We start from the raw sequence: 27,619 nt of genomic DNA, 5'->3' as shown, positions 1-27,619 counted from the left end.
AGGAAATCTACGAAAACGCATGCTGCAATGGCGTTGAGGGCCAGCCTCCCACCCGCTGAGCTAGCGAAAAATGAAGGATATATCCCTGATAGCCAGTCTAATAATAGTAAGCTTGATCCTTTGTCCGCCGAAGAGGCCGTACCGAACAACGATAAATTGTAAAGTCAGTGCCCTAGATAGCAGTGAGAGGATCATGTCAGATATGATGCAGCCTTCCTCACTACATCTCTGTTTCCTTCTCGACTTTGGTAATGACGATTTAATGTAGTAATGTGCTTGTCAGAAATATCCGGTTGTGGACCATCAAACTACTGAAGTAGAGTTTGCTTCAATAATGCGAAGACAATCAAGCCAATAAGCTATCAACGAATAAGATGCCTACCCCAGAAAACCCGCACAGTGTATCCAGTTGCCATTTCGGTATTTGCCATATGGATCCAACAACCACGGAATCCCGACTTTTGCCTACGTCATTGTCCGGGAGCAGCTCACTCAGAAATAAGCGTGGGGCAAACTCCCACTCCGCTCACTCATATAAATGAGTATTTACACCAGTCCGCTCAATTCTTCACTTGCAGCAGGTAGATCTAATCTTGATACGATTTCTTACACGGAAATACACTGAAACCGCACTCATCATGGCGTCTATGGACAAAGTGTTTTCGGAATATCATGCGCGCAAGAAGCTTCTTGAACGGAGCAACAATCCTTTCTCTAAGGGCATTGCCTATGTGGAAGGAAAGTTTGTCTCACCCAGCGACGCCAGAATACCGCTGCTCGACGAAGGGTTTATGCACAGTGATCTAACTTATGATGTTACAACGGTCTGGGATGGACGCTTCTTTCGATTGGATGATCATATGCAACGAATCCTGGAAAGCTGCGATAAAATGCGACTCAAATTCCCACTTGCACCGAGTAAGGTAAAAAATATTCTGGCTGAAATGGTGGCCAAGAGCGGTATCCGGGATGCGTTTGTGGAAGTTATTGTGACACGTGGTCTCACAGGTGTGCGTGGCTCGAAGCCCGAGGATCTGTTTAATAACAATATATACTTGCTTGTTCTCCCATACATTTGGGTGATGGAGCCTGAAAAACAGCGCCTTGGAGGCCGTGCTATCATTACAAGGACTGTGCGACGAACACCGCCGGGTGCATTTGATCCTACGATCAAAAATCTACAGTGGGGTGACTTAACAAAGGGGCTTTTTGAGGCGATGGACCGTGGCGCTACGTACCCTTTCCTCACCGATGGAGACACCAACCTTACTGAAGGATCCGGATTCAACATTGTTTTGGTGAAGAACGGAGTCCTCTATACTCCTGATCGAGGTGTCCTGCAAGGGATTACACGTAAAAGTGTGATTGACGTTGCCAGAGCCAACAACATCGACATCCGCCTTGAGGTCGTGCCAGTGGAGGAGGTTTATCACTGCGATGAAATCTTCATGTCGACGACTGCCGGTGGCATTATGCCTATCACGTCGCTTGATGGTCAACCAGTCAATGACGGCCAGGTTGGCCCTATCACAAAGAAGATATGGGATGCTTACTGGGAGATGCACTATGATCCGGAGTATAGTTCTCCAGTTGACTATGGCAGTGCTTAAAGAGAGTGATGAAATTACAGAATATCATGACTGGTTGCATATGGTCCTTGCTTGTGCCCCCTTGGGGTCTTTATATTTTCTTGCTATGCTTTGCTGCAGATAGGACATTCACATTACTAAGTTAAACAAAATACTAAAGTGTTGTGTCCCTTGCATAGCTGAGATGCAGGTCTGAGATTAGCTCACTTGCACTGTCAAAAGACACGATTTGGGCAAAGAGCGAATGCCAGTGCCACTCGGCCCGACACTCAGCCCATGTGTGCTTTCAAGGATCGTGATGATTGTCGTATACTGTGCTGGCCATTGACAACTACCCAAGGCATACGTTACCATAGGGGTTGAACGCCGGTATCTAAGCTACGCTGAATGGTCATGTGGTAGTAGTATCTTACTTTATAACTAGTTTTAAATTTATTATGGTTAGAGAGTCAGGCACCTCACTAGTTTATCTGAACAAAGGTTAGATTGATATAGCCGATTGAAATAATTACTATAGTGCATAATATTAACTATCACAGATTGGTCAGTGTTTTAGGCATTGACTCGCTCCCGACTGATTAAATTCATATTGAGAAATTAGAATCGGATAATAATTACATTTTCCTTATGCCCTGACCACAGATTCGATGTCCTTCCTCCCGCTGTCCATCACCTTGGCAACACGCTTCACGATTTCATTGACGTCCTCCTTTTGAACGATGTACGGTGGCGCTAAAAGGAATTTGTCGCCGTTCCAACCGTCAGCAGCCCCGGTAGCACTGAAAATGCAAAGGTCATAGCCAGGTTCAAGCCCTTGAGTCCAGATCCGCTTAGCAATGCTCAGCTTGGGATCGAAATGAGCCTTAGTGGCTTTATCCTGCACGATCTCCACGGCCCAGAACAGCCCTCGGCCTCGAACGTCTCCCACGAGAGKGTGCTCTCTAAGATGCAGTTGGAGCTGTTCCCCAAGGTACTCACCCATGCAACGAGCATTCTCAACCGGGTTATTTTCCTGAATATAGCGCTGGGTGGCCAGCGCTGCAATGCAGGTGAGCTGCTATGCCTGATAGGTTTGTGTGAGAGCGACACCACGCTCGTGAACCAACAGCGCAGAGATCGGAGCGTATCCTCCACTGAGGACCTTTCCCACGGTCTGAATGTCGGGGACAACACCATCGTGCTGCCAAGCGTGCTGCGTGCCGGTGCGGCCGAGCCCGCACATAATCTCATCGAAGATTAGGAGGGCTCCATGGCGGTGACAGACTTCCTTCATGGCTTGTAGATACCATGGCAACGCTGCAACGCAACGTAAGGCCTGGTAAGGAATGTATGATTAGGATGCATTCAAGGTGTAAGATCCGGAGTGCCGGGTTTACAGTGCCGACCATGGGCTCCACGATAAAGGCATAAACTGTTATGGAATCTAGTTCACGCCCTTTGGTATTCCATGGTCCAGCAATATCTAGATGACTATATGATCATTACATTGAAATGATAAGAACTATCAGAAATTGTTACATAGGTTTACGTTAACTTGACACTTGCGACTAGATTCATGTCAGACAACGTCCTATTCCGGACACATCTAGATCTAGTAGCATTGCCGTTACATCATACCGATGATTTAGTTATGGTAGGAAGATGCAATATCGGACCCACCATGAGGGATGAATGCAGTCAGAAGACCGCCCAGTTCTTAAAGTTTGTTTTCCAAAATTACATCGGGGAACGACCCTAGTGTTTGATTCAAGTCGATAGCTTTCTTTTGGAATAAAAGATCACTAGGCTAAAAGGTGTCCAGCCGATGTACTCGTCATCAGTTTAGAAGACCCGGGGAACGGCGATCCAAGACCTCCAAACATTGGGTACAGACAGAAGGGACTGCATCTAGCTCAGTCCTCTCACCGATGAAGCTTCAGAAGAATCATGATGATACAAAGAGAGGTCGACGCTCCGTAAGGTATTCCATGCTATTGACCGCGGCATAAGTACCCAAGCTTCATCGGCCAGCTAGGAAGTTAACGGTAGATCCTAGGTCTTTTATCTATAGATATTGTACATGTTTCTGTACGTGGTAGATATATGAAGTTTGGAATGCTCCTTCCCAAGAATCTTACGTTAAGGTGGCCTCCTACCTTGGACTGGCGGAGTCACCCTAGTGGGCGACTCTGAAACTACATGCAAGGGTAGATTAGTAGTAATGTTACGGTGTGGACCTACAACCTGACGGCTGGTCATATCCCAGGTGGGGTAATTGATTGATTATTAAAGCCAGTGTGAGTATCTAATCCGTTACGAATGCCAGGAGCCAAGTTTCGACCTCAAGTACATGCATATCATCAAACTGATTACTTGGCGGACTGGTTGGCAAGGTTCGTCAGTGCTTTGATCGATGGAGAAAAGAAATACTCTCCTCCCTTAGGGATCACGCAGCACTTCAAATCGACGTGGATATTGTTTTTCTGGCCGTCACATAATCCCATAACAAATGGGTCAGGCCCGTTAGGCTGGCCACAGATGGGGTCGGCACCAGGTCCTGGAGGGCCGGTAATACTTCTCTTCAGCGGGGGGAAGGTGTTCTTGTTACACCATTCTGCTCACAATTGTTAAATATCAAAGTGACAATACAGTACAGGGTATTGATGCTGTGGCGGGATTGCTTACGCTCTTGAACTCGCCTGAATCCATTCGCAATGCTGCTTTGGTAGCAAAGAAACAGCATTCCACGCTCCTTCTTTGTTGTCTGTTGATCGTGCTCTTCTTTAGTGACTTCATCCCCATAGGGTATGCCCCGACGCATCATGGAACTAGTATTCCTATCCTTGACATCTCCCCGGGGTCTGCACTTGCGGATATGCGCGGCGAAAGGACACTTTTCCTGATTATCGCCGGGTTGAAAGTCAAAGTTATTGCAGTCAGCGAGCGAGGGATCATCTTCCCATGGCGTAAGAAACATAGGGGCACCTGTGTCATATTGTAAGTTTTCGTCATGAATATACAGTAGGCTGAGGCACAAACCGCTCTTCCATCTGCCCATTAAGCGTGCTGAAAGCTGATCACTGGTCAGATGATGCTTAGGAGCCGTGTCATCAAGCCATCTAAGCCCTTGTCAGAAGGTTGCGGTGAAAAATTCAGACTTCTACTTCCTTACTTGTTGAACTCAGGCACCAGCTGTTTCAACTTGCGGAAGACAAGGAAGCTACCGTCCGTCGCCCAATCCGGCTGACCAACAGGCTCTTGGTCGGCATTGGTAATAACATATCTAGAAGGAAATAATATTACTACTAGTTCGTGCAAGTAGTTTTTCAGGAAATCGTGCTTACCCTGGCGGTACAAGTGGCGGCTCATATTTGCCCTTGGGAGCCGGGTCGAGCCCCTCCAGCTGGGGTTGGGAGATGTGGTCACGGTAACCAAAGCTGATAACGGTCAGATGCCATTTCTTTTCAGTACATTTACCACTTCTCACTGTTCCCTGCCGCTGTTGGGATCTGGTCGCGCATGGCCATACTCTACGAAGAGCTCCTTGATGCTGGAAGTGAAATCAAAATATCCAACGAAGATATATTTCACCTCGCGCAGCTTTGCTCGCGCGGTCTGCTCAGAGTGGCCGGTGACAAGCATCACACCATCAATATACTGACCTTCGACTTCGGGCTTGAATTTTGCCTCCCAGTCGTCTGGATTGTCCCGACCTTCACCACCGGCAACTCCACCTTGCAAGTCTGCAAGCATACCTCCTAGGAAGTTGCCAGATCTCAAATTGTCCTTATCATCCTTGAAAAGCTAGGGAGCGGTTATCAGATATGGTCCTCAAACCAGGAGAAGGGACGGCGGGGCTTACCTTTTTCAATCCTTTGGCGCTCAAGGCCAAGTTCACACCGGTGAGTGGAAACACTTCTGACTTTGCTTCTCCACTGGAAACCTCAGTCTTGTTCTGTCTGATCTGCTCATGGCATTTAACGGCGTCATTCGCTGTGGTAATCAGAGGAATAAGTGTTTTCAGGTCTCTACAAAACCTCCTCTCAGAGGTAATATTGAAAAATAAAAAAAATTCATGAAGCTTCGGCAAACCCGGCCTAAGAAATGTTACTATCGTAGGCTGGCCGGAAAACTCGGCCAGGCGCAGACTCACCAGATGTTGCCTTGGATGTTGTCCTTATTAATATCGAGCTTATTGAATCTTTCAGAGGTCATGTTGTCAGACAATATATTCTGATCAAGCAGGCTGTAGCGTAAGTCCTAGATAAATGGCGAGTGATATAGAGGAAGAGAACCTAATGAGCAATCACAGATTTTTATATCACGGTCATCAGATTTCCTCCAACAACCCATAAATGCTAACGCCAGTTCCATGGTATCTAATAGATGCAACAGCAAAAAGAGAAAGCCAACAACCCCGCACTCGAAATTCTCTCATGCACAGAGTGAGATGAAAAGTATGCCGCTGTTGAAACTATGAGGTGTAGGCGTAATCGACTTCTTGCATATCAGCGGGCACGTTACATCAAGCAAAAAGAGAAGTGCAGCTAGCAAAGATGAGTCAATATTTGGTTCATGACGCTCGGAGATGAAACGGACACCGATGGAAAAAGTCTTGTATAAAGGGTGTTAGTGCTTAAAGTCGAAAGAAAGTCATGACACCTACTACCTCATGAGCTCACACTTCTCACCCATCCATCGCTCCCCAAGGCAGCGTAGATCAGGCAGTCATCGCTTGAGTGCTACCTTATTAGAGTTTTGATTGGGCTAGAAGATGCTAGGGTACTCCGCCATAGTCGTGGCTTGAATCTGTAGTCTATGGCGTGGTATCGACACTGCTTCGGCTAGCCATGAGCTAACCAGTTGGTGGAGTGGAAGACTCGCTGTTCACAATTCCAAATCCGGACGGAAAGCGACATTCGTTTTGATCCAGAAACTCAATGGATGTTAATATACGAACCATAATAATAGGTGGAAATAGATAACACCATGCCCAGTGTTTAGAATCCCTCTACTGACGCCCCAGCTCCCAGCGAAGATGATGAATATAATAAGCGTGAGTATTAGGCATCGACGATACTCTCCAGTGGAAACAAGTCTATTATTAGAGGTTCCTGGACTAGTCTATAATTGAACAACGAAGACATTAATATCTAAAATGTGAATGCACACACTTGCAGTCTATTTTCTAATGCTGGATCAAGGACCTTTACTGAGTAATGAGAATCTTGGCCTGTACCACATGGTGATATAGTGATAGCTGAATTTTTGGCTGGAAAGTTCACCCTATCTTCCAAGCAGGCCTGAGGATCTAACTCTTGACAGTCCTTTCGTAGATGTCTTGCATTGCGTCAAGAATGGAATCCCAATTATCGAAGGGCACAAAAGGAATCCCTTTCTGTTTGCAGTACTTCATTAGATCTGAAGTCAATGGTTAGTATCTTGTATAACAAGAAATACATGCAGTATTTTCCTTCGATTGGATGTGGAGTCAAGGAGAATACTTGCCTAGACCTTCCTTGGCAAATAAGATGTTTGTTTCGGACGCAGCAGAGAGGTCTGAGACTCCATCTCCTGCAAAAGCCACCACAGGACGTTCTCCGTCAGGCAGTGCAACACAATGCTTGATTTCTAGCGATTTGTCGTGGCCAAATATGCTATAATGCTCGCTACGTCAATACACCGCGACGAACAGTTTTCATCAGTGGCCCACTTGCCTATCATCGCGATATTTAATCTGCCATCCACCAACCATGTTGATATGTTTACCCTTGTGAGGCGCGATGTTGTTTGCAATGACAAATATATTGCTAGGCTTGCCGGCGAATAAGGAAACCAGTAATGCCTCTATCACAGGCGTCATTCCTGATGACAGAATCACAATGGGAATACTTTTCTCTTTTGCCCAGAGATAGAAGTTGACAAAACCGGGGTCGAGCTGAATATTTTCCTGCACGATACGAAGACACTCGTTGAAGGGCATTCGCACGCTGTCAAGCATGGCCTGAAAAGCATCCCTGGCAGGGTCATTTTTCGGCTCACTATTGTAGGTCTTGAAATTTCTACGCCGGGCTAGCACGTACCTGAATGCCAAAGTTCCATTTAGGACTTCTAGCTCGAGCATCCGGCGTCTTTCGGCCCCGAAGCCGAAATTGTCAACCTGTACAGATGGTTAGTTGTTGTGAACAATTGTTGGCATAGATTATTACTAGGTAGTCATTGCCTAATCAAATTCTTAGTAATGGCTACATGAAACATGGAGCTGTAAAAGGGTGAGTATATAGCTTACAGTCCTGCAAAGTAACAGTTCCGTCGAAATCAGTGAAGAAAATTGCTTTCGGACTACCATTCAAGTACTGGTGCCCGCCCTCCATTTGTGAGGAACTTTGGGGCATATTTCGTCCTATGCTGCTTCAGAAGGAATGTGAGAATTGACATATACTTAGGAGAACGGCGAGGTACATTTTTGATTTATTTATCCAGAGAGTGACTTTTTAATTTGATCCATCCGTAGGGAACCAGATATTTCTATTGAAGCTGACGGTCGACTATCCCTAGAAAGGCAAACTTGCCATTTATTTTTTCCACTTCCATATGGCTTGGAGCAGATTCCAAATGCTAGGGAACGTGAACCATTTTGAAACGCAAGGGGGCTAGCCGGTCGACTTGGTGACGCAACAACCCCCAGCTGCTTAAGCCTAGACCGTCCTCACTATTTCAGATTTGGAGGACTCCGAGTCGACATTGGATATGGTGCAATGTGAGATAGAGTTTCCGGGGAGGGTGACAATCTTCGTAGGCTGTTGCGCACAATCCGATACTAAGTTAATTGGACCGCACTTGGTTATCACTTGCAATAGTTACCACTGCAACCATATTGCCAAAAGCCCGCAACGGGGTAAACATTGCTCAGTTGACACCTGTTAGCCAGGTATTTGTCACAACGCAGTGACAGGACCATGGCGGGTCTTAGAATGTACGACATGCCCGTTAGCTACAAATCAAGTCCCACAATTGTTTCCTTATCCAAATTACACTTTTCCCATTTGACGGGCAGATACAATAGATGAGGTCTAGCCATTTCAGACGCTGAATCCGTCATGTGGGTCAGCTTGATATAATCGAGTGACATGGCTGTGACCTTGTCTCGATGCAATCGGCCGATTGCATGCCCAATAAACTGTACCACCAGAACGTAGAAATGTGACAAATATGGTACTTCTTTCGGTAAAGGTGCGCACAGACAGATAAGCTGCGTCCTATCTGGCGGGATTGCACACATTTTATGATGCGAGGAGACAGCCCATATCTACCACAGGATAGCGTTTGACGATAAGCCACTTTTGTGCACTCCACAAGGCGAAAGCATATGTTTAGCCTTTTGGTACAACGTAAGAACTTATCGCCTTAAAGTTCAAGATAGATGACTCCTGCAAGCATACTGTCCCGAGATGAGGGCTTCAGTAAAATGTATTCCACATGCTACAGCGCAGAGTGTCGAGGACATGAAGCGTTACATTCCTGCTGACACTCTCATGAACATATCGCACCGGGGACCAGATAGGCACCATAAGTTTAGCTTATAGACGGATGTCACTGTGAAGGCTACAACCTTGGATGGGGCCAGCGGGTCGTCTAAGTGAACACTAAATTTCTTTTGACCCATGTTGGACGCGTTCGGTAGTCAGTTTGAAAGACAACCTACGACCTGTCCATCTCGCAGTCACGAAGGGACAAGAACACTATTTAACTGCGTAGGCCGTAAGATGGGAGACTGCAGTCAAAATGGTCAGCCTCTTTTATTAAATTTGAATGAACGTTCTATCGGTATTATAAGCAGAATGGGGTCCATTCCCGAGCCAGCTTACCTTTACAAAAATGTCGTCCACGACCCGACAGTACCTTCTGTTCAGTCTGCCAAGGGAATGTACATTCACCTTGATAATGGGCAGATAATTCTCGACGCCACCTGCGGCGCGGCTGTCAGTGCTATCGGACACGGTGTAGAACGTGTGAAGCAAGCGATAATCTCGCAGCTTGATCAAGTCGAATACTCCCACCCTGGATTCTTTCCTAATGCACCAGCTTTGCGGCTTGCAGATATGCTTGTCGAGTCTACAGGCGGGAGGATGTCTCGGGCTTGCATTCTGGGGTCTGGTAACGCCCGCCCTCATTATCCCTTGCGTAAGAACTCTTTTGGCGCCGGACTGACTACGTGGGTTCCATAGGTTCGGAGGCCGTCGATGCCGCAATGAAGCTTTCCCACCAGTACTTTGCAGAGGGAAAGCCGGACACCCGACGGACCAAGTTCATCTCAAGACGCGGTTCTTGGCATGGCTGCACCTTGGGGTCTCTGTCCTTGGGAGACTTCAAGCCGAGGAAGGCTCGGTTCAAATCGATTTTACATCCCAATATCACCCACGTATCGGCATGCGACCCGTACCATGCTCTCAAAGATAATGAAAATCTGGATATGTATGTGGCTCGACTCAAGCAGGAGCTCGACGAGGAATTCCAGCGACAGGGACCTGACACGGTCTGTGCCTTTTTCCTTGAGCCAGTGGCCGGAACAGTACGCGACTCTCTATCTCTTACTGGACGTGACAAACATTGACCGCTATGGAATTTAGGCCCTAGGTTGTGTTGCCGCAGTACCTGGCTACCTAGAGGCCATGCGGGAAGTATGCGACCGCTACGGTGCACTTCTGGTCTTTGATGAGATCATGTGCGGCATGGGCCGCACTGGGGCCATGCACGCTTGGCAGGTGGACGGTGTCGTGCCTGACATCCAACTTGTGGGCAAAGGTCTCGCAGCGGGATACGGAACCATATCTGCCCTCCTTATTAACGATCGTGTTGTTTCTGGGCTGAAGCAAGGCGGAGGATACTTCGTTCATGGACAGACCTACCAATCGCACCCACTTGGTTGTGCGGCTGCAGTTGAGGTTCAGCGCATTATCAAGGAGTATAACCTAGTCAGCAACTGTCGGGAAATGGGTGAGTACCTCGGAATGCAACTGAAACTGCATCTCGGAGATCATCCACATGTGGGCGATATTCGAGGGAGAGGTCTTTTCTGGGCAGTAGAATTCACGGAAGACAAGGATAGTAAGGCTCCGTTTGATAGTAAGCTTTCTCTCAGCAAGCGTCTACAGACTAAGGGACTAGAAAAGGGCTACGACATCTGTCTATTTGCAGCTACTGGTGCGGTAGATGGGTGGAACGGTGACCACTTCTTGCTTGCACCGCCATACACTGTTGGAAAGCAGGATGTTGACGAGATAGTGAGTCGAGTTGTTAAGGTTATTCATAGTGTTTTTGAGGATATCTATGCTTCGAGGCAGCAGCATCCTTATCACTAAGGTCTTTGATTTCTGTCTTATTATCTGGGTTTGTGACTGCTTTCGGGATGGATTTGCTTTATTGTACCTGCAAGAACATAGTAATAATAATTTCCTCATAATTGATGGTCCTCCTCCTGCCCTGGTAGACCGACATCCGTGGAATTTGGATAGCCAAATACTACCGTGTCAGATAGCAGGTGATTTGAAATGCAAAATTTTTTAGGGTTATGACCTTCCGTTTCAGGCCACTATCTCACTCACTCTTCTCAACCTACTCTTCCGCTGTAGCCGTTGACTAGGGTAACATTAACGGTAGTCCCGCATGCTTAGTAATTCGATGAAAGTTGGACCTCAAGAAGCAATGGTTACGGCTTGATACGTGCCGAGTTTTATGCCACAATTCTGTCGGGCCTATTTCCTACTCCGTATTCCTTCCTTCCCTGTTCGTCCCCTAATCTGTTTCGCCTTTATATTTGCTCGGTTGTAATCCTCTCTTCTTTCTAGAGGCCCCGACGCCAGCAAAATTCCGACGATAGCTCTTTGACTTACATCATCTCTTTGGAGAAGGTAAACGAAGAAAATGCTGGAAACAGATTCTACAACGCCCCTATTATCATCACGGTCTGAAAGTTACATTGATTATCAGACCGTTATATCAGATCAAAGTCTTCCTGCTGGAGATGACTTGCGCAATACGGACTTTCAACCAGAAAAGTGGAATGAGCCTCGGACGAATGTTTGGCGCATTTTAGCCACCTTCTACAGCTTTATCGTCGTCGGAGCAAATGATGGCGCATACGGTGTACGTCATAAGTCAACCATTTTGATATTCCGTGTGCTAATCGCCCGTCATGTATAGGCAATGATTCATTACGTATGTTTATCCCATAGATTCTCACCCCCGCGCGTATCGATGATGCAAAGTCGACTCCCTGCTTATACTGGCCTTCCAGTTGGGAAAATATTATGATGCGGACTATACAACTGTTTCACTCGTGTTCCTCTCCCCGTTCATCGGTTACGCGATCGCTGCTCTTGGGAATAATTGGATACACGATCGTTTTGGACAGCGCGGCATTGCATTAATCGGGGCAGGGTTGCATATAATCTCATACCTTGCGACTACCCCACACCCACCCTATCCGGTCCTAATTGCTGTATTTATCGTATCGGGGCTAGGAAACGGAATCGTGGATGCCTCCTGGAATGCATGGATTGGTGCCATGCACAACAGCAGCCAATTGATGGGAATCTTGCATGCGTTCTACGGTCTAGGAGCAGCTCTGGCGCCGCTAACAGCAACCTACCTCATCACGGATAGAGATTGGAAGTGGTACGAGTTTTACTATGCAATGGCCATTGCAGCAGGAATAGAATTCCTGACCTCGGTGGCAGCCTTCTGGTCTTCGACAGGGTCAGGATCTAAAGATCCGGATGCCTGTACAGACGGAACTCTGTCATCCGATAGCTCGGATAATCTTGCGTCCAGCGCACCACCAAGGAACCCCACCCTGGAGTCGTTGAGGATACCATCTACATGGGTAATAAGTCTCTTTCTCTTTGTCTATGTCGGAGCCGAAGTGACTATTGGAGGATGGGTTTTCACCTTCCTAGTCGACCTCCGAAACATGCCTTTGTCTACTGCAGGTTTTGTTAGCTTCAGCTACTGGGGAGGACTTACAGTTGGTCGTGTGTGCCTCGGCTTCCTCACCCCATTCTTCAACAGTCAGCGCCTGGCAGTCCTTCTTTACTTGGGTTGGTGTATTTTCTTACATCTTACATTCTGCGTCGTTGATGACCTCCGCTTGTTAGTCCTTTCGGTGACCTTGCTTGGTTTCTTCCTTGGCCCTCTCTATCCCGAAGCAGTCATTGCCCAAGCAAAGCTTCTGCCAAAGTCTCTCCATGTTGCGGCTGTCGGCTTTGCTTGCGCTTTGGGGAGTGCCGGGGGTTCAGTATTCCCTTTCATTACTGGCGCGATTGCAAAGGGTTATGGAATCAAAGTCCTTCAGCCCATTGTGCTTGTAATGCTAGTTTTTTGCTTAGTTTTATGGCTTGTACTGCCGAAGAAACATGAAGATGGCAGAAGGAAAGCATCTCCAGTCTCAGGAGGAGCATCTCTACTTGCTTAGCTTTGACTGTTCGGCTCTTCTGTATGCACCCGTACTTCTTGATGGAAAAAGCTCGTAATACTTAAAGTTCAATAGTATCGTATTAGACCAGACACTCAGGCTTTTCATTAGCGATTTGTGTGCTCAAACAATGTTTATCTGTCATGAAAACCTTCGTGAATTGCTCAATCACGACATAAGGGCCCTCTTTGAAGATCGAGCTCCACTTTTGCGCGTCAACGCTTCTGGTACTGGATTGCTGCCATGGGACTGATGGTAGGAACTTCCCGAATTTACTTGTCTTCCTTCCAGCAGAGTTAATGCAACCTAGGTCGGGCTCCCAAAGTTGGTGAGAAATACCCGTCAACTCAGTGTTCCGCACTGTGGATAATCTCCCCTACGAGAAAAGGTGACACGACGGAAGAGGAATGTTACTGTCTAACAATCTTCCACAGCCAATGCACCTATTCGTAGTTTTCCAACTGGGACAACCATGACTCACAGCCTCAGAGTCTACCATGGCTTACTGCACTTCAGCCCCCTGAATTTCACTCGAACCTCGTACGGTACATCATAGGTCCCAGCGTCTTATCTGGCTGTCCCCCGGTATTGCTGGACGTAGAATCACCGAGCAGGTTCTACGACCTACGATAGAGACCATACGATACAACCACCCAGCCTTGATATGATCCGTTCACTCAATTACTTACGCACCATGGCTACCTGGACAAAGCATTCTCTAGCTAATGCTCGCAAGGCTACTTTACACTAGAATAAGAGTGACAGTCCCAATTGCCAAAACAATTGCATATGCCGAGAGAGGATCTGTGGTCCTTGCGAGGGCGCGTGTTCCACTACTGGATGAGGGCTTCATGCATGGTGATTTCACCTATGATGAGCAGTCGGTGTGGGTGGGGCGATTCTTTCACCTTAATCACCATATCAGTAGGTTATCGGGCTTCCATTGCGATAATACGAGGCTGATTCAGAGCTGTTATTTTTCAGCGTGTAATATTTCAGTTACCATTCTGGTCAAGAATGGTATCCGTGTGCCTTTATAGAGCTCATTATCCCCCGCACGCGCCAATGGAATTAAGCTCCGGGTCCAAGTTTGGGCTCTCGAGCAAGCTTATCGTTCGTTCGGAATCTTATGTGCGCAACAGTGTGCGGTATCATAGTCCTCACACCTCCACGGCCGTCTGATTAATGGCTGCGGAGTCGGCCCTATCACTTGTAGACTCCAGGGATGATTACTGGACCATGCGTTACGACGATGCAAGCACTTTTCAGATCCATCACGGGCAATTAGCCAGCAAGCTGAATGACCGTGTACTCTCCTCCGCGACATACGTGCTTTCCAGGTCTCTTTTTGTCTTCACATGTCTGCTCTCGTTGCTGTTACTATTGTAAATCTCGCCTTTATGTAATCCAATACTAAAGCAAAGAATAAAGTTATCACTGACAGTGAAAGCTGGCGCTCGATGAAGGCAGTAAGGTGGATAGAATGCCTCGATAATACCACCATGGCCCGTGATGGACCTGTCTGATAAAAATCAAAGTGTATCTGTACGTAAAGCTGAAACCGCGAAGTCTGCGTTGACGGGAGCTTACGGGTTCAGGTAGGCTGTTGGACAGCAGGAACATAGAGGACTCTTGGGCTGGACTGAGCCAAGGCTACTGATATCTTGACGAACACCAGCTGACGGGGCTCGCGTGTTGCGTTGGTGGCCTTTCTCAAGTAGTGACGAAGCAAATATCTGTGTAGTAGTCAAAGATTCCACATGATATACTGATTCTGCGTAAGATACTTAATAGTTGAGATCGTTTGATACTACTTCCACACCAGGGATCGAGACAGGCACCGGACAGAAAGGTGGCTTCAGATATAAGCAGTATCGGTGCCATACGCACCCACACTGAGGCGGTGAGGGAGCGTATGCACGGATATACGCTCCCAAAGAAACCCACATATTAAAGCTAGTCTTTGAACACAACCATTTCGTAGGATGGGTCAATTCCAATCATACCGCAGGGTTACATCCCGCAAAACAACCCAACCTACAAGGAAGGCGTCATATTCAATTTTATTGGTTCGTGACACCTGACGCTGAAACGGTCAGACAGGGACCATACAAGTATATCAATGATAAGGAGGCGATTAATATTCGAGACCAAGTAATGTCGCCAGCGTTGTATGAGGCCATTACCTCGGGACTGTAGTATACTGAGGCATACTGCTACACGGAGCTGGCTTTATCGTTATCCCGCTCACCTCTGCTGTAAGTAGACGACCGGGTTACCTGTCGTCGTGAAATTATTCCAGGGACTGACGATCTGCCACGAGACATACCGATTCATCGATCACAGTTCAACAACTACTGAGCACGGCAGTGCGACGATATTGAGTTTCGGATTTTTATTACCACGGTGTGTTGGCTCTGCTTAAGAATTTGGATGGGGTCTGCCTGAAGGGTGCGCCTTCCTAAAGTGATATGCATGTACTCGGGGGGAAACTGAGAGCATGTAATGAGCAAGGGCCCTGGGTATTTTGTCAAGTATGGTTCTCGGATCCGTTGCAGTGATGACCAATGTCCAATGTTGCTAAACGTTTTCAATGGAGAACCTTCGGTACTCGTAGTGGCCAAGTGATGCGCAATAGACTGCCGTCGCTACGTTGTACTATTAGGAATTATACAAATCTCACTTCTCAAGGGCACGAAGGTAGAGATGGAGAGTCCACCGTGAATGAACCCACTGCTTGTCCTCTCCATTATAGGAAAGGGTTGCAACAACCCCTCGACCATACTGAATGGTAGCCCATGTCAGGTATCTGAAGGATAAACCATGGTTAAAACTTAGAGGGAGCCATTCTGCTGATCAATTGGACGTCCCACGCTACTACTTCTTCCGCAGTCTCATTGAATTTGTCGGACTGTGTTGTAGCAAGCGATATTGTGGGGTTTATTACGCACAGTGGAAGGTCCCTCGTCCTTCAATCCCAGGAATTCTAACTGTTCTTTCAAGCTTTCCGCGACATTACCAGGTGACATTAGGAAGTGACATCAGGAGGTGACATCTTGGAGTGATTGCAGTATATATACTTGAACTTCATTTGTGAATTCGGTAAATATATTCATTAATTACTTCTTCTACGGACGTTACACACTTCGCCTGCAAGAGACCATCGGGATGAACCTCAAGAAAATCAGGCCCCTTTTACTCCTCGGAGTTGCAGAGGCATACCATTACAATGTCGATTCATCAATCATTCGGGCAGTTAGTAAGGAAAGGATGCCAGGTATGGAAGGTGGTAATGCTGCTGTAGATTCAGGGGGTGAGGGCACGGGACTCTTCCAATCCCCACCTTACAACAGCAAACAGCTCGACCGCACGAACTGGGTCGCCACTTGCGATAATGCGCATACTGGCAATGAATGTTCTAAGGCAATTGATGGCGACAACAGCACCTACTGGCACAGCGACTACAACTCCCCATTGCCGCACAGTATCACGATCAACCTCGGCATAGCGCAGAATGTGAGCGGCCTTGCAGTCTGGCCACGAACGACCGAAGATGGTTGGATTGTAGCACATGATGTTTACCTGAGCCCCGACGGGTCCAACTGGGGACAGCCTGTCGCTCATGGGACATGGTGGCCTGATTCCACTGTGAAGATGGCTATCTTCGAGCCTCAGGAAGTGCAGTACGTCCGAGTCGTTGCACTTTCATCATCAGCCGGAGGCAACGCAACCAGTATTGCCGATCTGCAGATTTGGTCCGCCCAAAACATTCCTATCGCACCAGAGGGTAAGGCCCTAAATGAAGTTGGAGCTTGGGGGCCAACCATCGACTTCCCTATTGTGCCCGCGTCCGCTGCAGTCGAGCCTAGTTCGGGGAAAGTCATCGTCTGGTCCTCATATCGGAAGAATCAGTACGGAGGGACATCCGGCGGCTTGACTCAGACCGCTATGTGGGATCCGAATACTGGTGAGGTCACGCAGCGTGAGGTTTCCGATACTGAGCATGATATGTTTTGTTCTGGTATTTCAATGGATATGAACGGGCGGATTATTGTCACGGGTGGAAATGATGACTCTATGACCAGTATTTACGATTCCTTTGCCGACACCTGGCATGCAGCGGCAATGATGAATATCGAGCGTGGGTATCAGGCGTCAGCCATACTTTCGGATGGAAATATGTTTGTTATCGGAGGTTCCTGGAATGGTCCGCAGCTCAGGAACAAGAACAGCGAAGTCTACAATATAGTTGAAAACACCTGGACCGAACTTCCCAACGCCAACTCAAGCTTTATGCTGACCGATGATAACCTCGGTGCTTACCACCAGGACAACCATGGCTGGATATTTGGCTGGAAGAATCTCTCGATCTTTCAAGCAGGTCCAAGTCGTGCGATGCACTGGTACTCTGCCGACGGTCAGGGAAGTGTGACAGACGCAGGAATTCGGGGCACAGACTATGACCAGATGTGTGGCAATGCGGTTATGTTTGATGCAGCTAAGGGAAAGATCCTCACATTTGGAGGGTCTCCTAATTACGAGGATTCCACGGCTACAAACAATGCATCTCTCATTACTATCAGTGACCCTAATACCATGCCAGAGGTCGTCAAAGCTGGTGAAGATATGCACTATAGCCGCACTTTCCATACTTCAGTTGTCTTGCCTGATGGAAGCATCTTTATTACCGGTGGTCAGGCACATGGGCTCCCATTCAATGAAAGCACCCCACAATTGACACCAGAGCGTTATATTCCGGCAGATAACAAGTTTATCGACCACTTTCCTAACAATATCATCCGAGTGTACCATAGCTGGTCTCTCCTGCTTCCAGACGCTACAGTGATCAACGGTGGTGGCGGGCTCTGCGCCAACTGCTCGGCCAACCATTATAATGCACAGATCTTCAAACCTCCGTATTTATTCGACAACAACGGAGGGATGGCTTCGCGCCCGGTAATTCAGAGTGCCACACCTAACGCTAAATATGGCGCCCAAATTACACTCGTGGTCGATGCGCCCATCTCTGGTGCCTCCTTGATTCGTTACGGCTCCACTACACACACCGTGAACACTGATCAGCGTCGAATAGAGCTAGAGCTCCAACCCGCTGGTACCAATACGTACATTGCAATTATCCCGAATGATCCTGGTATTGCGCTTCCCGGCTACTATATGCTGTTTGCTCTGGATCAAAATGGAGTTCCTAGCGTTTCAAAGAATGTCCAGCTTACGGTGTAGGTAAGAAGGGGATAATATACATTGCAGGAGGTTGACAGAGGTTGGTGGACTCGCTTAAGGAACGAGACACGCGAATCTAAAACACAAAATGTCTTGAGTTTGCAGCGGTGGCTATTTCATGTCGTAGCCTCTTCTGAGGGGAGACTTTATCAAAGACGATTGGATCTATATGCTTAGATGATTCAAGGCCCCCTACATCTGAAACTATGTTTGTCTCCTCGGGACCCCGAAACCGGAAGTTGTTGGGAGAATCCCTTGGCGGATCTTTGCGCCCAAAAGGCTCCTCGTAGTCGCCGGCATTTTAGTCCGCGCCTGGGTTGAGGCCCTGATCAATCAGCAGCACTGGTTGCCGGCGGCACGGTGGGATGTGATATACTATATGCCAATCAGCACTGTTTTCTAAAAGGCACGCAGGTCAAGGGTGCGATGGTGTCCCAGTTGAGTCGCAGCGACATAATTTGGCCGCATGTAAGCAAGTATTACCAACGCGGCCAAAAACTACACCATATCAGGGACGATGACAAGTGTGAATCCCGCCAGAAACGGTGGTCCACGCCCTAGTGGACTGTAGTGGACTGCCCAATATAACAGGCCCTACAGCACAAACTACGGAGGCAGATCGGGACTGCATTTAATGATATTTTAGGTATGCTAGAAGGAGGATCTCAAAATAAGGAAGGGTAAGAAGGATGATATGCAAGGCAGTAGCATCTTAGGTTCTTTACCGGACTTCGCAGAGGCATCACAGAGGTTTCAAAGCCGCGCGCCACGGTGCCGCTGAACAGAACATTAGGCAGATCGGCCATCGCAGGCCATGACGAGACTCCAAATTCGTCGAAAAGTAATGGTCACGGTACGTAGACACACGGAAGGAGTAGATAGTTGTATCCTGCATATCGACTAGGCAGTTGAGACTTAGGATTGAGCTGCCCTCCTTCTGCCTGCAGTGGTGGCAGCCTAACAGCCACTACAGTATCTGACTATCTGTGAAGCGATGGATGCTCATCTATTGGATGGTACCCGGGACGGGACCAGACAACTATCTAATGATGACTAAGCGAGGGAGCTAAGCCACAGGGGACGGCATCACATTCCCGGGTTACAGTTCAGCAAGATCTAGGAAAAGTTCGACCAGGTCTTGGGATATCTAGGGTAATATGAGACCTTGATCCGCGAGCCTCCCTGTCCAATCGACATTTGTTTCACGCCCTTTGTTGCTTCGGATCCTGTCTGTTCCGCCAAAGATTAATTTGGGTTGGCGAGCCAATTATGGCGAACCAGAACCGAGAGCCCCACCCGGGGCCCTCGGCCTTTGAGCGCTTGAGGTAGCCGCACCTGCCACATTGGCGTGAACCAGGCGTAGAAGATTTATGGTTGATCTATCGATTTCGATGGGGTATCATCTTTGAATGTTGCCCAAATTCCTACAGTGTCACGCCCACGAAAGTCAGCAAGAGAAAAAGCAAAAAGTACGGCGTATCGAAACGATCGCTGCGCAGCCATTGGCTGCTGAAGATCACCCCCAGCCCTCTTTTCTTGCACCTCCAATGGCCTTTCGAAAATAGCTAGATTGCTCATGACCTCTTCTGGCCAGCCAACCGATAATTTCTATCTCAATCCACGAACTGCTGTCGAGAATGGTTGTCTTGATTCTCCAGTGTACGCTGATTGCCTCCTGCCCCGTCATGGCTCTAGTGCGACCTCAGCATTGAGTTGCCCTTCGCCTTTTGTATGTGCTAAGTGTTCTATCCATATTGCCGGATGTAACTTGTTCCACCATGGGGCCTGGACGAGCTGAAGCTAAGATTGGTGGAGAAGGAAGAGACTAAATTTGAATGGCTGACCAGGTCTCGGATGCTCGGAACGGACCAATGGGAAGCGCTCCAGAAGACTAATGCGCGCATAATGCGGCGAATCCGCTTGGGGACAGGGACTCGGAGGGTTGGCCGCGTCAGACCAAGCAAGGTAATAATATCATAAAGAAACTGAAAGACGAAGCTTCTGGAATTCGTATCTATCTAGCTACTCGGGGGAGAAAGGAGGGGTGGTCAGGCTATCTGGCGCAGCCTAGCAAATAGCCCTCGGGTCATCGTACGGCCGTCTGACAGCAGGCAGAACCTCTGAGATAATATATTTGCTAACCCGAGTCCGATGAGATCCTCTCCGGTCGATCCCTCGAACCAGCTGTACACCGGAGGTACTCTGTGAGCGAACTAAGATTTGGTCGACGAAGGCGATATAACGACTCGGACAACCCATCAGTGTCCACTGGGCGCCTCCGGGCGGCCCCATTGCGGGACGGCCCGAAACACGTGTCCCTGAGCCGCCTTGACCGCGACGAACACGAAAACTCACCACCACGGATAAGACCAAAACGGGTGACCAGACCACCGAAAATACACTCCGGAACAGGGAAATGAAGCTGGGAGAAATAACGCGCGTTCCCCGCGGGGAAGAAAGACCCAAGGCAGACTGAAAGCCAAAGTGACACGCCAACAGGATATGAAGCACCACCTCCAGAACATACTATGACAGCTAGTGAGGACTGCAAGACACACAAGCTGCTTGCAAAGCTCGCAAATCTCAGGAGAGAGATCGGGAAATGCGATGAACTGTACAGAGATAAGCTATAGAAGGTCAAGGCTGAGTTTAGAGCAGCCTTAGCCAAGGTCGACAGGAACTAGAAGACCTGAACTGTATACGCAGCTGCTACGCGAACGCTCTCAATTACTCCAATTTCAGACGTTCTCCGTAGGTGTGATTTGCCAATGCTTCCCTGTATGATCCCTATTGCCCACGAAGAGCTCGTGTGTATCCGCATATGTGTCAAGATGCAGCTCGGGGCCTGAATACGCGTTGCTCAACTTCCATGTGCCATCACCCCAGCTCCCGACTGTCCACTCCTGTCCTGAGTGATTACCTTCTGCTGCTAGGTGAGGTTTGGTTTTATCATTTCTATACACGTCCAGAACCCTGTTTTCGCTGAGAAACACTGTACAGCTTGAAGGTCCCAGACGGCTGGAGAATGAATCTCCAGTACTGGTTGTTGTAATTTCCCGAAGGTGCTATTTTTAAGAGCCATTCTCTGTTGCCTGGACGATCGTTTTCCACATCAAGGGCTGTGGAGTTACCAAGATAGGCGTTTGTGAGTCGGTACCAGGTGTTATGGTTAGGAGCAAAGGAAGCGGCCACGGTTCTGTGGAAGAGAGGAGAGGTTAAATTCTTATGTAGATTCACCCATGCATGCCTGGTATACCTGTCACATCTTGCTGACCCCCGCTCGCTCACTGTGTCTAAATATGCTCAACCGCTGGAGTATGGCCTCTCACGTGATATATTCTTTGATGAATGTAGTGCAGATGCATAAACCTGATAAGGGAAGTCAAATTGACTGTGCAATAACGGTGGTCAACGAAGCAAATCTAGCCCTGACTTCTGAATACTGATGTTCATACACCGGGCGCACGGATTCTTGATCTTAAAGAGGTCGTTAAAGCTTGAACTGCAGGATAAACAGACATTGGATACATCTTTAGCCATAGTGGTGCTGTTAAATATAGTTGAAGCTGCGATGCCCTGGCAGTTGGGATCGGTCCAGGTGACGATCCCATTGATTACGTATGGATCGGGCACATAATCCATAATGTAACTAGCTAGTCGGGTGAAGTTACAGATACACAGATGAACGGTGAGGAGGGCCGGTCGGTCAAGTAAAGCCTCGATGGCGGAAAATCTGTTTGAATTTTGGGGAAAGTGCATTCACATGCTGCATTGCGGAACGAGAAAGTGGATGTTTGGATCGCTTTACGAATTGAGCAGACTGGAGTAATTTAAATTGCCGTGTTCCGCTAATCTCACGATAAGAATATTTGTTACATTGGGTACAAAGAATAAACAAAAGCCAAATGAGGCAGCGGGGCGCAAAGCAGGAAATCTCCGTCGACGTAAGGGTGTCCTGCGAAGCCCTGGCTGTATTCTGCTCGGCGTATATAAAGCTCGCTATTGGGTGGCATTGCTAGAATAGTAGATGTACATACTCTCGAGATGCTCCGGCCTGCTGAGTTCCCCGAGCAATTTTAAAAGTCCTTTTCCCCTCTGTGCCGATAGATCCTAGTGGCAAGCCATGAGCTAGATTTAGATGCGATTTGCTGTAGTACTGGACCAACTGTTCACGGCACTAAATAACTTTTTGAAATCTTCTCGCGCCCTCAGGCACTGATGTAGGTCGGGGCCATTGAAAGTTGCAAGCTGATAACCCCCCGGAGGGTGAGAGTGGTGTCGAGCTGGTACGCCCTCAGTGAAGGGCATTTGCACGCTGTACAGGGAGCGACTAGAGCGAATGGCCTCGACGAGCGACTTCTCGGGCTTTGCAAACGACTCTGCTTTGGGGGTGCCAAACAAGACAACGCTGAATCCTTGAGTGTCATTCCTCACCATTTCGTCAGTCGGACACCATTTCCCTTGATATAACCCAACCACGGCATCCAGAAACCCGCGCGGATATAGGTCGGGCCATTGGTTGGAGAAGCGCAGGTGCATCTCGATAATCCGTCCACCAATCATCTCGGCGTTGAGCATACCTGTGTAGTCTGACAAGTGTAGCTCTACAAAATCCACGAGTGCGCTCTCGTCCTGCTGCGATACAGTGACATTGACTTCCCATCTATCGAACGTGCCCCCGCCAGACGGAATGCCCAGCGTGTGAGACAGCCAGACCACTTTGCCGTTGAGAACCGCCAAATCAGTGCTGATGTGGTCACCTTGAAGAAGCTCTGACCACATATGCCCTGACGAGCAGTGCTCATGATAGTCTTCCATGTCTTCAAGGACTCTGGCTCCTGATCCAAGGTTTCTGATGTTGTAAATCGGCTTGCTGAAGATAGGAAATTTGCCAGGTGCCACTCCATGTGGTGCACACACCATTCCCTGCTTCTCTGCGATCTCTAACTTGTTGTACACCCATCTGTGCGCTGGATTCAGGCGATACGCGTTGTAGTCTTTCAAAGGAATGACTACATGCTTGGGGCACTCGGTGCTACTGTAGAACTGTCTTTTCCAGGGCTCCTGCGTTTCGAAAGGCATAGCGTTCGATCAGCTCAGTTGGGTTTCGGTATCACGAACTTAGGATAAAAAACAGTTAACCAGCATACTGGATATTGCAGTGGAGTGGACATGAGAAAACATACAGCTTGGGATGGCTGTGTTTGTGTTGCATATACAGAAGACTGCGCCCTCAGAATGTTCAGGTGAGAGCAACTTTTGCTGTAAAGTTTATATGCCGCCAAATTAGTTCAAAGGGTGTTATACACCGACTGGGGAGACATACAGCGTACGGTACTTGTCTGCACATAGAACTCCTCTGGCTGCTCTCGCTGAGCAGAGTGATGTTGCATTGCCAGCAAATGTACAATATGGTTGGTAACAATTCAATTGGCTCGCTTTCGATGTGGCGTGAAGTAACTGTAAATACCAATCACAGCATGAAATTCTATGATGAATATACTTTACTAGATGACCTAGTGAAGGGATAGATGACGACCGGATTGCCGCAGGCGGAAAATATTTATGACATATCAATTTTTATTAAACAGCATTCCATTTCCGTCTAGTGTTACATTATACATCATGCCTTGCTTGAGTAGGAATGTGGTAACTACATTCCGACTGCAGCGGGATTGCGTTTTCTTCAAATTAAATCACTACACACCAATGGAGCCACGAAATTAGTAGCCCAGCATGTTATCAATCTCCGTCTGGGCGTTTCTAGCCCGTCCATGCGACCGCAACCGCCACTGGATTATTTGTCAGAGATCGAGGCCTGGTAGAGTACTGGAGTTACAGTGGAATAAGCTTACATAATACCTATCATGTCTCAGCGGGTCTGTAAAAGACTATTCCTTTGGGGTTCAATGCCGCGTACGACCAGTGGCACAACGGAGAATGCCGTAGTGGTACTCAAAAGATCTGATGGAGGGGCGGTAGCAGCCAACTAATCAGCTTCTCGATCGATTATTTGATATGCACGCTCACAAAGACGGCGTTGGTTCCATTGCTCACACCCGCAATTGTAACAAAATTGGGCACCACACCTCCGTAGAGATAGGTAATTTAGGCGGTGGAGGAGAGGTGTTGGGGTGGTGCAAGGGTCACGAACGTCATATGATTGCAACATGATCCAGTACCACTATACCACCATTCGCCAGCACAAATAGCAGCATTACCATCCATTTGCATGGCAGTGTGATTTGGACAGTCGCCCGTGTGTGCTCGCGCTTTGTAGTTTGTACAAATAGCATGCCCGCAATTAGGACATGTAGCTACTTCACAGTCGATATGAGATGCTTTGATGGATGCACCACAATCGGGAAAGTAGCAGAGAAATATGTGAGCTACGTTCATATTGTAGGCAGCATCACGGAAGGAATCAGGATTCATTTGTCAGTGAAGCTTTGAAAAGTTCCTCCAAACACAAATGTCAATACTCGTATGTTGTAGTACCCCGTCCATACCGGACATGTAACGTAATCCACCACTAGAGTTGCATAACTGAACTGCTGAATCGAATCCGACCCTCACCGAACTCACAGCKGTGAGGTTTCGGTTCCTAGCCTAGGGAATCACTTCAGTTTTAGCTTAGGTAGGGTGAAACTGATTTAAGTTCAGTTAAAACTATTAGTTATAGTTTTTAAGGATTTATTAGATTAGGTTCACCAAACCTCACTATTTTGCTTAGTAGTCACTAAATTCTAGGATTTCTCTAGAAATATTGATATCACTAGATAGCCTAGTATGTAGTCTATTTAAATATGAAATATTAATTCAAAATATCTAGTGGTTGGTGAGATATAAGAGAATAATTATTTCTACAAGGGTTGGTATGGAAGTCGTGATTATTTATATATATATATATATTAACCCTTAATAATCACTATCCCCTGGACTGGTGCCAAGCCTGATCAAATAGTGGATCTTAGGCAGGCTCCTGATCTGATTGGTTACTTAGACCTTTCTCAGCATAAAGATAGAGTAATTAGATGGATTCCTCACTGCATTGCTAGTCTAAACCTAGAATTCAGAGTCTATTATCTTTACTATATAAAATTATATATAATAAGTAATGGAAGTATAATTTCACCTTTTACTATTAATATAACTATGGAAATCTATCTAGTAAGTATATTTTATATTAGGCTGGTAGAGAGGCACCTTGCAGGCCTTGTAATTCCAGTTAGTAAGGTTTACTTCTAATATCTATTAATAGATAGTACCTTACTACTGTATATAATTAGTATAGAGGCACTAAGTATACCTTATCTATAGCTTTTCAGGCCTTCGCTCCTTTATATACTTAAGAGAGCTATCTAATTATATCTAACTATCTAGAAGGTTAATATATGCAGCCTTTTACTTAGGCTAGTATGTTAGCTCTATTTAATATTATAATAAAGCCTTAAAAAGCTCCTATTAGAATTAAAGCTGTATAGGTTTTAGTTAATTTAAATACTGTGCATCTATATAGCTAATTTAATAGGTATTAACTACAGCTGTGTTAATAATCTATAAGAAAAGTAGCTACTAAGTATAGAAGGTTAGATAGTGAGTTTTATAGCTTATATAAAGCTAATTAGCAATATCAATACCTCCTATATAGTAATTATAATTATTAATAAAGCTAGGAATCTCTAGTTCCTTAGTAAAACTATCCCTAAAAACCTCCTTTATGAGATATGTATTTATACTAGTCTTAGATAGATGCTTTCTCTCCTATTTTCTTAGATCTTCTATCTAATAGATTAAATAGACTGTTGTCATGCCTAGCATAATATTATTATCTTACTAGGTAAAGTATAAGACCTTCTTCTCCTCTAATAGTATTGCGCAAATTATATTCTATAGTAGATTATAGGCCTTATCTTTAAGGTGTGTAAGTAGCTCTGGCTAATTAGGGCTAGCATTCTTTAGCCTAGTAGTGCCACATGCACCAATTCCATATTGATATAAGATATTAAATAGTGAGATACTAGTAAAGTAATTATCTAGGTAGATAGTATAGTAATTTAGCCACAGAGGGAGGTATCTAAGGAGTTGTAATACTATAGAGCCTATCTATATAAGATCTTTATGCTTAATCACTTCTAGAAGGCTAAGAGCATGGCTTAAGGGCATAAAAGTCTAGATATAACCATGATCAGCTAAGGTGTATAGCTTATAGCCTTGGTTAATTAGCTTATTAGGTATTTTATATATATAAGATGATTATCCATGGCATTAAATTATTAGCTTATTAATTAAGATGTTTATTAAGGGCTGGTAGTATCTCTCAGAGGCAGATTAGAATTCTGAAATTAATAGCTTAAGCTTTCACCACCATATCTTCCTAAGATATTTAATATTATATTTGGCTTCCTCAGCCTTGTCTAGCTCCTTATCTATAGGGTCAGGCACATGTGGGTATCTAATATAATATAGAGATATATAAAGATATTATTTAATCTGCTGGAATTAAATAAGGCTTATATATTAATGTATTAGATGAAGTGGGCTATCTACTGGATCCTAATACTAATATCCCTTAATAGATGGCTCTCTGAACAGTCCTATATATATAATTATCCTAATAAAAATATATATCTTATTCATATGTATAGGGGTCTAAGGATGAGTCTTAGTAAGAGAGATGCTAAAGTGTTTATAATCTATATAGGTATTAGTATTTCTTGCTATAGTATCCTAAATTATATTAGTAAAGAATAGAGAGAAGAGATTAAGTAGCTTTTAAGTATTAATACTACTAGGAAGCAGTAGTATTAGTGCTTAAGGCTTACTTATCTTAATTAGATTAAATTTAATACTTTTAATGTCAGGAATCTTACTAAGAATCTTCCCTGCCTTCTCTTTATATATTACTCTTTACTTCTTCACTAGCAGGGCTTTAGATTTAATAATATTAGATAGCTCACTACTACCTAGCTTCCTCTTTGGATTAGATAGTAGTGTATCTAGCTAAGGGGTGGAGCAAAGTAAGGAGTTGATATCCATAGTTAGAATGCCAGGAGTGGATACAGCTGTATATTCCAGAGAATAGTAAAATCTAATTTTCTGCTGGACATATTATCTAAAGAAGTAAGTGGTTTGCTATTGACTAATCAAATCAGGAGCCTGCCTAAGATCCACTATTTGATCAGGCTTGGCACCAGTCCAGGGGATAGATATTAAATTAATATTTTAGATCTAGATTAGTATAATGATAATTACTATATATTTTATATAGAAATATTAATTTCTATAGATATAGTAGTAGTATGATAGATAGTATAATTATTTAAAAATTTAAAAT

The 27,619-nt window shown here is 46.2% G+C and overlaps 8 protein-coding genes across 8 annotated transcripts; 4 read left to right on the top strand and 4 right to left on the bottom strand.

The window, feature by feature from the left end:
• Positions 1 to 638: 638 nt before the first annotated feature.
• On the top strand, positions 639 to 1,610 carry Asppvi_011462 (aminotransferase class IV; the record flags this gene model as incomplete). Its single annotated transcript, XM_043307291.1, has 1 exon — positions 639 to 1,610. The coding sequence occupies one exon, from the start codon at positions 639 to 641 to the stop codon at positions 1,608 to 1,610; it is 972 nt and encodes a 323-aa protein (XP_043163226.1).
• A 604-nt stretch (positions 1,611 to 2,214) lies between these two features.
• Asppvi_011461 (uncharacterized protein) lies at positions 2,215 to 2,862 on the bottom strand (the record flags this gene model as incomplete). Its single annotated transcript, XM_043307290.1, has 2 exons — positions 2,215 to 2,627; positions 2,679 to 2,862. 2 exons carry the CDS (start codon positions 2,860 to 2,862, stop codon positions 2,215 to 2,217), a joined length of 597 nt encoding a protein of 198 aa, XP_043163225.1.
• Positions 2,863 to 3,937: 1,075 nt separating this feature from the next.
• Asppvi_011460 (Dyp-type peroxidase) lies at positions 3,938 to 5,783 on the bottom strand (the record flags this gene model as incomplete). Its single annotated transcript, XM_043307289.1, has 8 exons — positions 3,938 to 4,182; positions 4,254 to 4,553; positions 4,608 to 4,687; positions 4,741 to 4,851; positions 4,913 to 5,005; positions 5,056 to 5,372; positions 5,431 to 5,665; positions 5,722 to 5,783. The coding sequence occupies 8 exons, from the start codon at positions 5,781 to 5,783 to the stop codon at positions 3,938 to 3,940; spliced, it is 1,443 nt and encodes a 480-aa protein (XP_043163224.1).
• Positions 5,784 to 7,269: 1,486 nt separating this feature from the next.
• Positions 7,270 to 7,942, bottom strand: Asppvi_011459 (putative phosphoserine phosphatase; the record flags this gene model as incomplete). Its single annotated transcript, XM_043307288.1, has 3 exons — positions 7,270 to 7,728; positions 7,778 to 7,791; positions 7,858 to 7,942. 3 exons carry the CDS (start codon positions 7,940 to 7,942, stop codon positions 7,270 to 7,272), a joined length of 558 nt encoding a protein of 185 aa, XP_043163223.1.
• Positions 7,943 to 9,409: 1,467 nt separating this feature from the next.
• On the top strand, positions 9,410 to 10,930 carry Asppvi_011458 (putative class III aminotransferase; the record flags this gene model as incomplete). The annotated part of the gene is made up of 3 exons (XM_043307287.1): positions 9,410 to 9,752; positions 9,797 to 10,140; positions 10,199 to 10,930. The coding sequence occupies 3 exons, from the start codon at positions 9,410 to 9,412 to the stop codon at positions 10,928 to 10,930; spliced, it is 1,419 nt and encodes a 472-aa protein (XP_043163222.1).
• A 562-nt stretch (positions 10,931 to 11,492) lies between these two features.
• On the top strand, positions 11,493 to 13,041 carry Asppvi_011457 (MFS transporter; the record flags this gene model as incomplete). Its single annotated transcript, XM_043307286.1, has 2 exons — positions 11,493 to 11,714; positions 11,866 to 13,041. 2 exons carry the CDS (start codon positions 11,493 to 11,495, stop codon positions 13,039 to 13,041), a joined length of 1,398 nt encoding a protein of 465 aa, XP_043163221.1.
• A 3,168-nt stretch (positions 13,042 to 16,209) lies between these two features.
• Asppvi_011456 (putative galactose oxidase) lies at positions 16,210 to 18,282 on the top strand (the record flags this gene model as incomplete). The annotated part of the gene is made up of 1 exon (XM_043307285.1): positions 16,210 to 18,282. The coding sequence occupies one exon, from the start codon at positions 16,210 to 16,212 to the stop codon at positions 18,280 to 18,282; it is 2,073 nt and encodes a 690-aa protein (XP_043163220.1).
• A 4,134-nt stretch (positions 18,283 to 22,416) lies between these two features.
• Asppvi_011455 (uncharacterized protein) lies at positions 22,417 to 23,364 on the bottom strand (the record flags this gene model as incomplete). The annotated part of the gene is made up of 1 exon (XM_043307284.1): positions 22,417 to 23,364. The coding sequence occupies one exon, from the start codon at positions 23,362 to 23,364 to the stop codon at positions 22,417 to 22,419; it is 948 nt and encodes a 315-aa protein (XP_043163219.1).
• Positions 23,365 to 27,619: the final 4,255 nt, after the last annotated feature.

This window comes from Aspergillus pseudoviridinutans, assembly GCF_018340605.1.
Source record: "Aspergillus pseudoviridinutans IFM 55266 DNA, scaffold_9, whole genome shotgun sequence".
In the NCBI taxonomy this organism is placed as follows: domain Eukaryota; kingdom Fungi; phylum Ascomycota; class Eurotiomycetes; order Eurotiales; family Aspergillaceae; genus Aspergillus; species Aspergillus pseudoviridinutans.
This window is presented reverse-complemented; position numbering and strand designations above follow the sequence as displayed.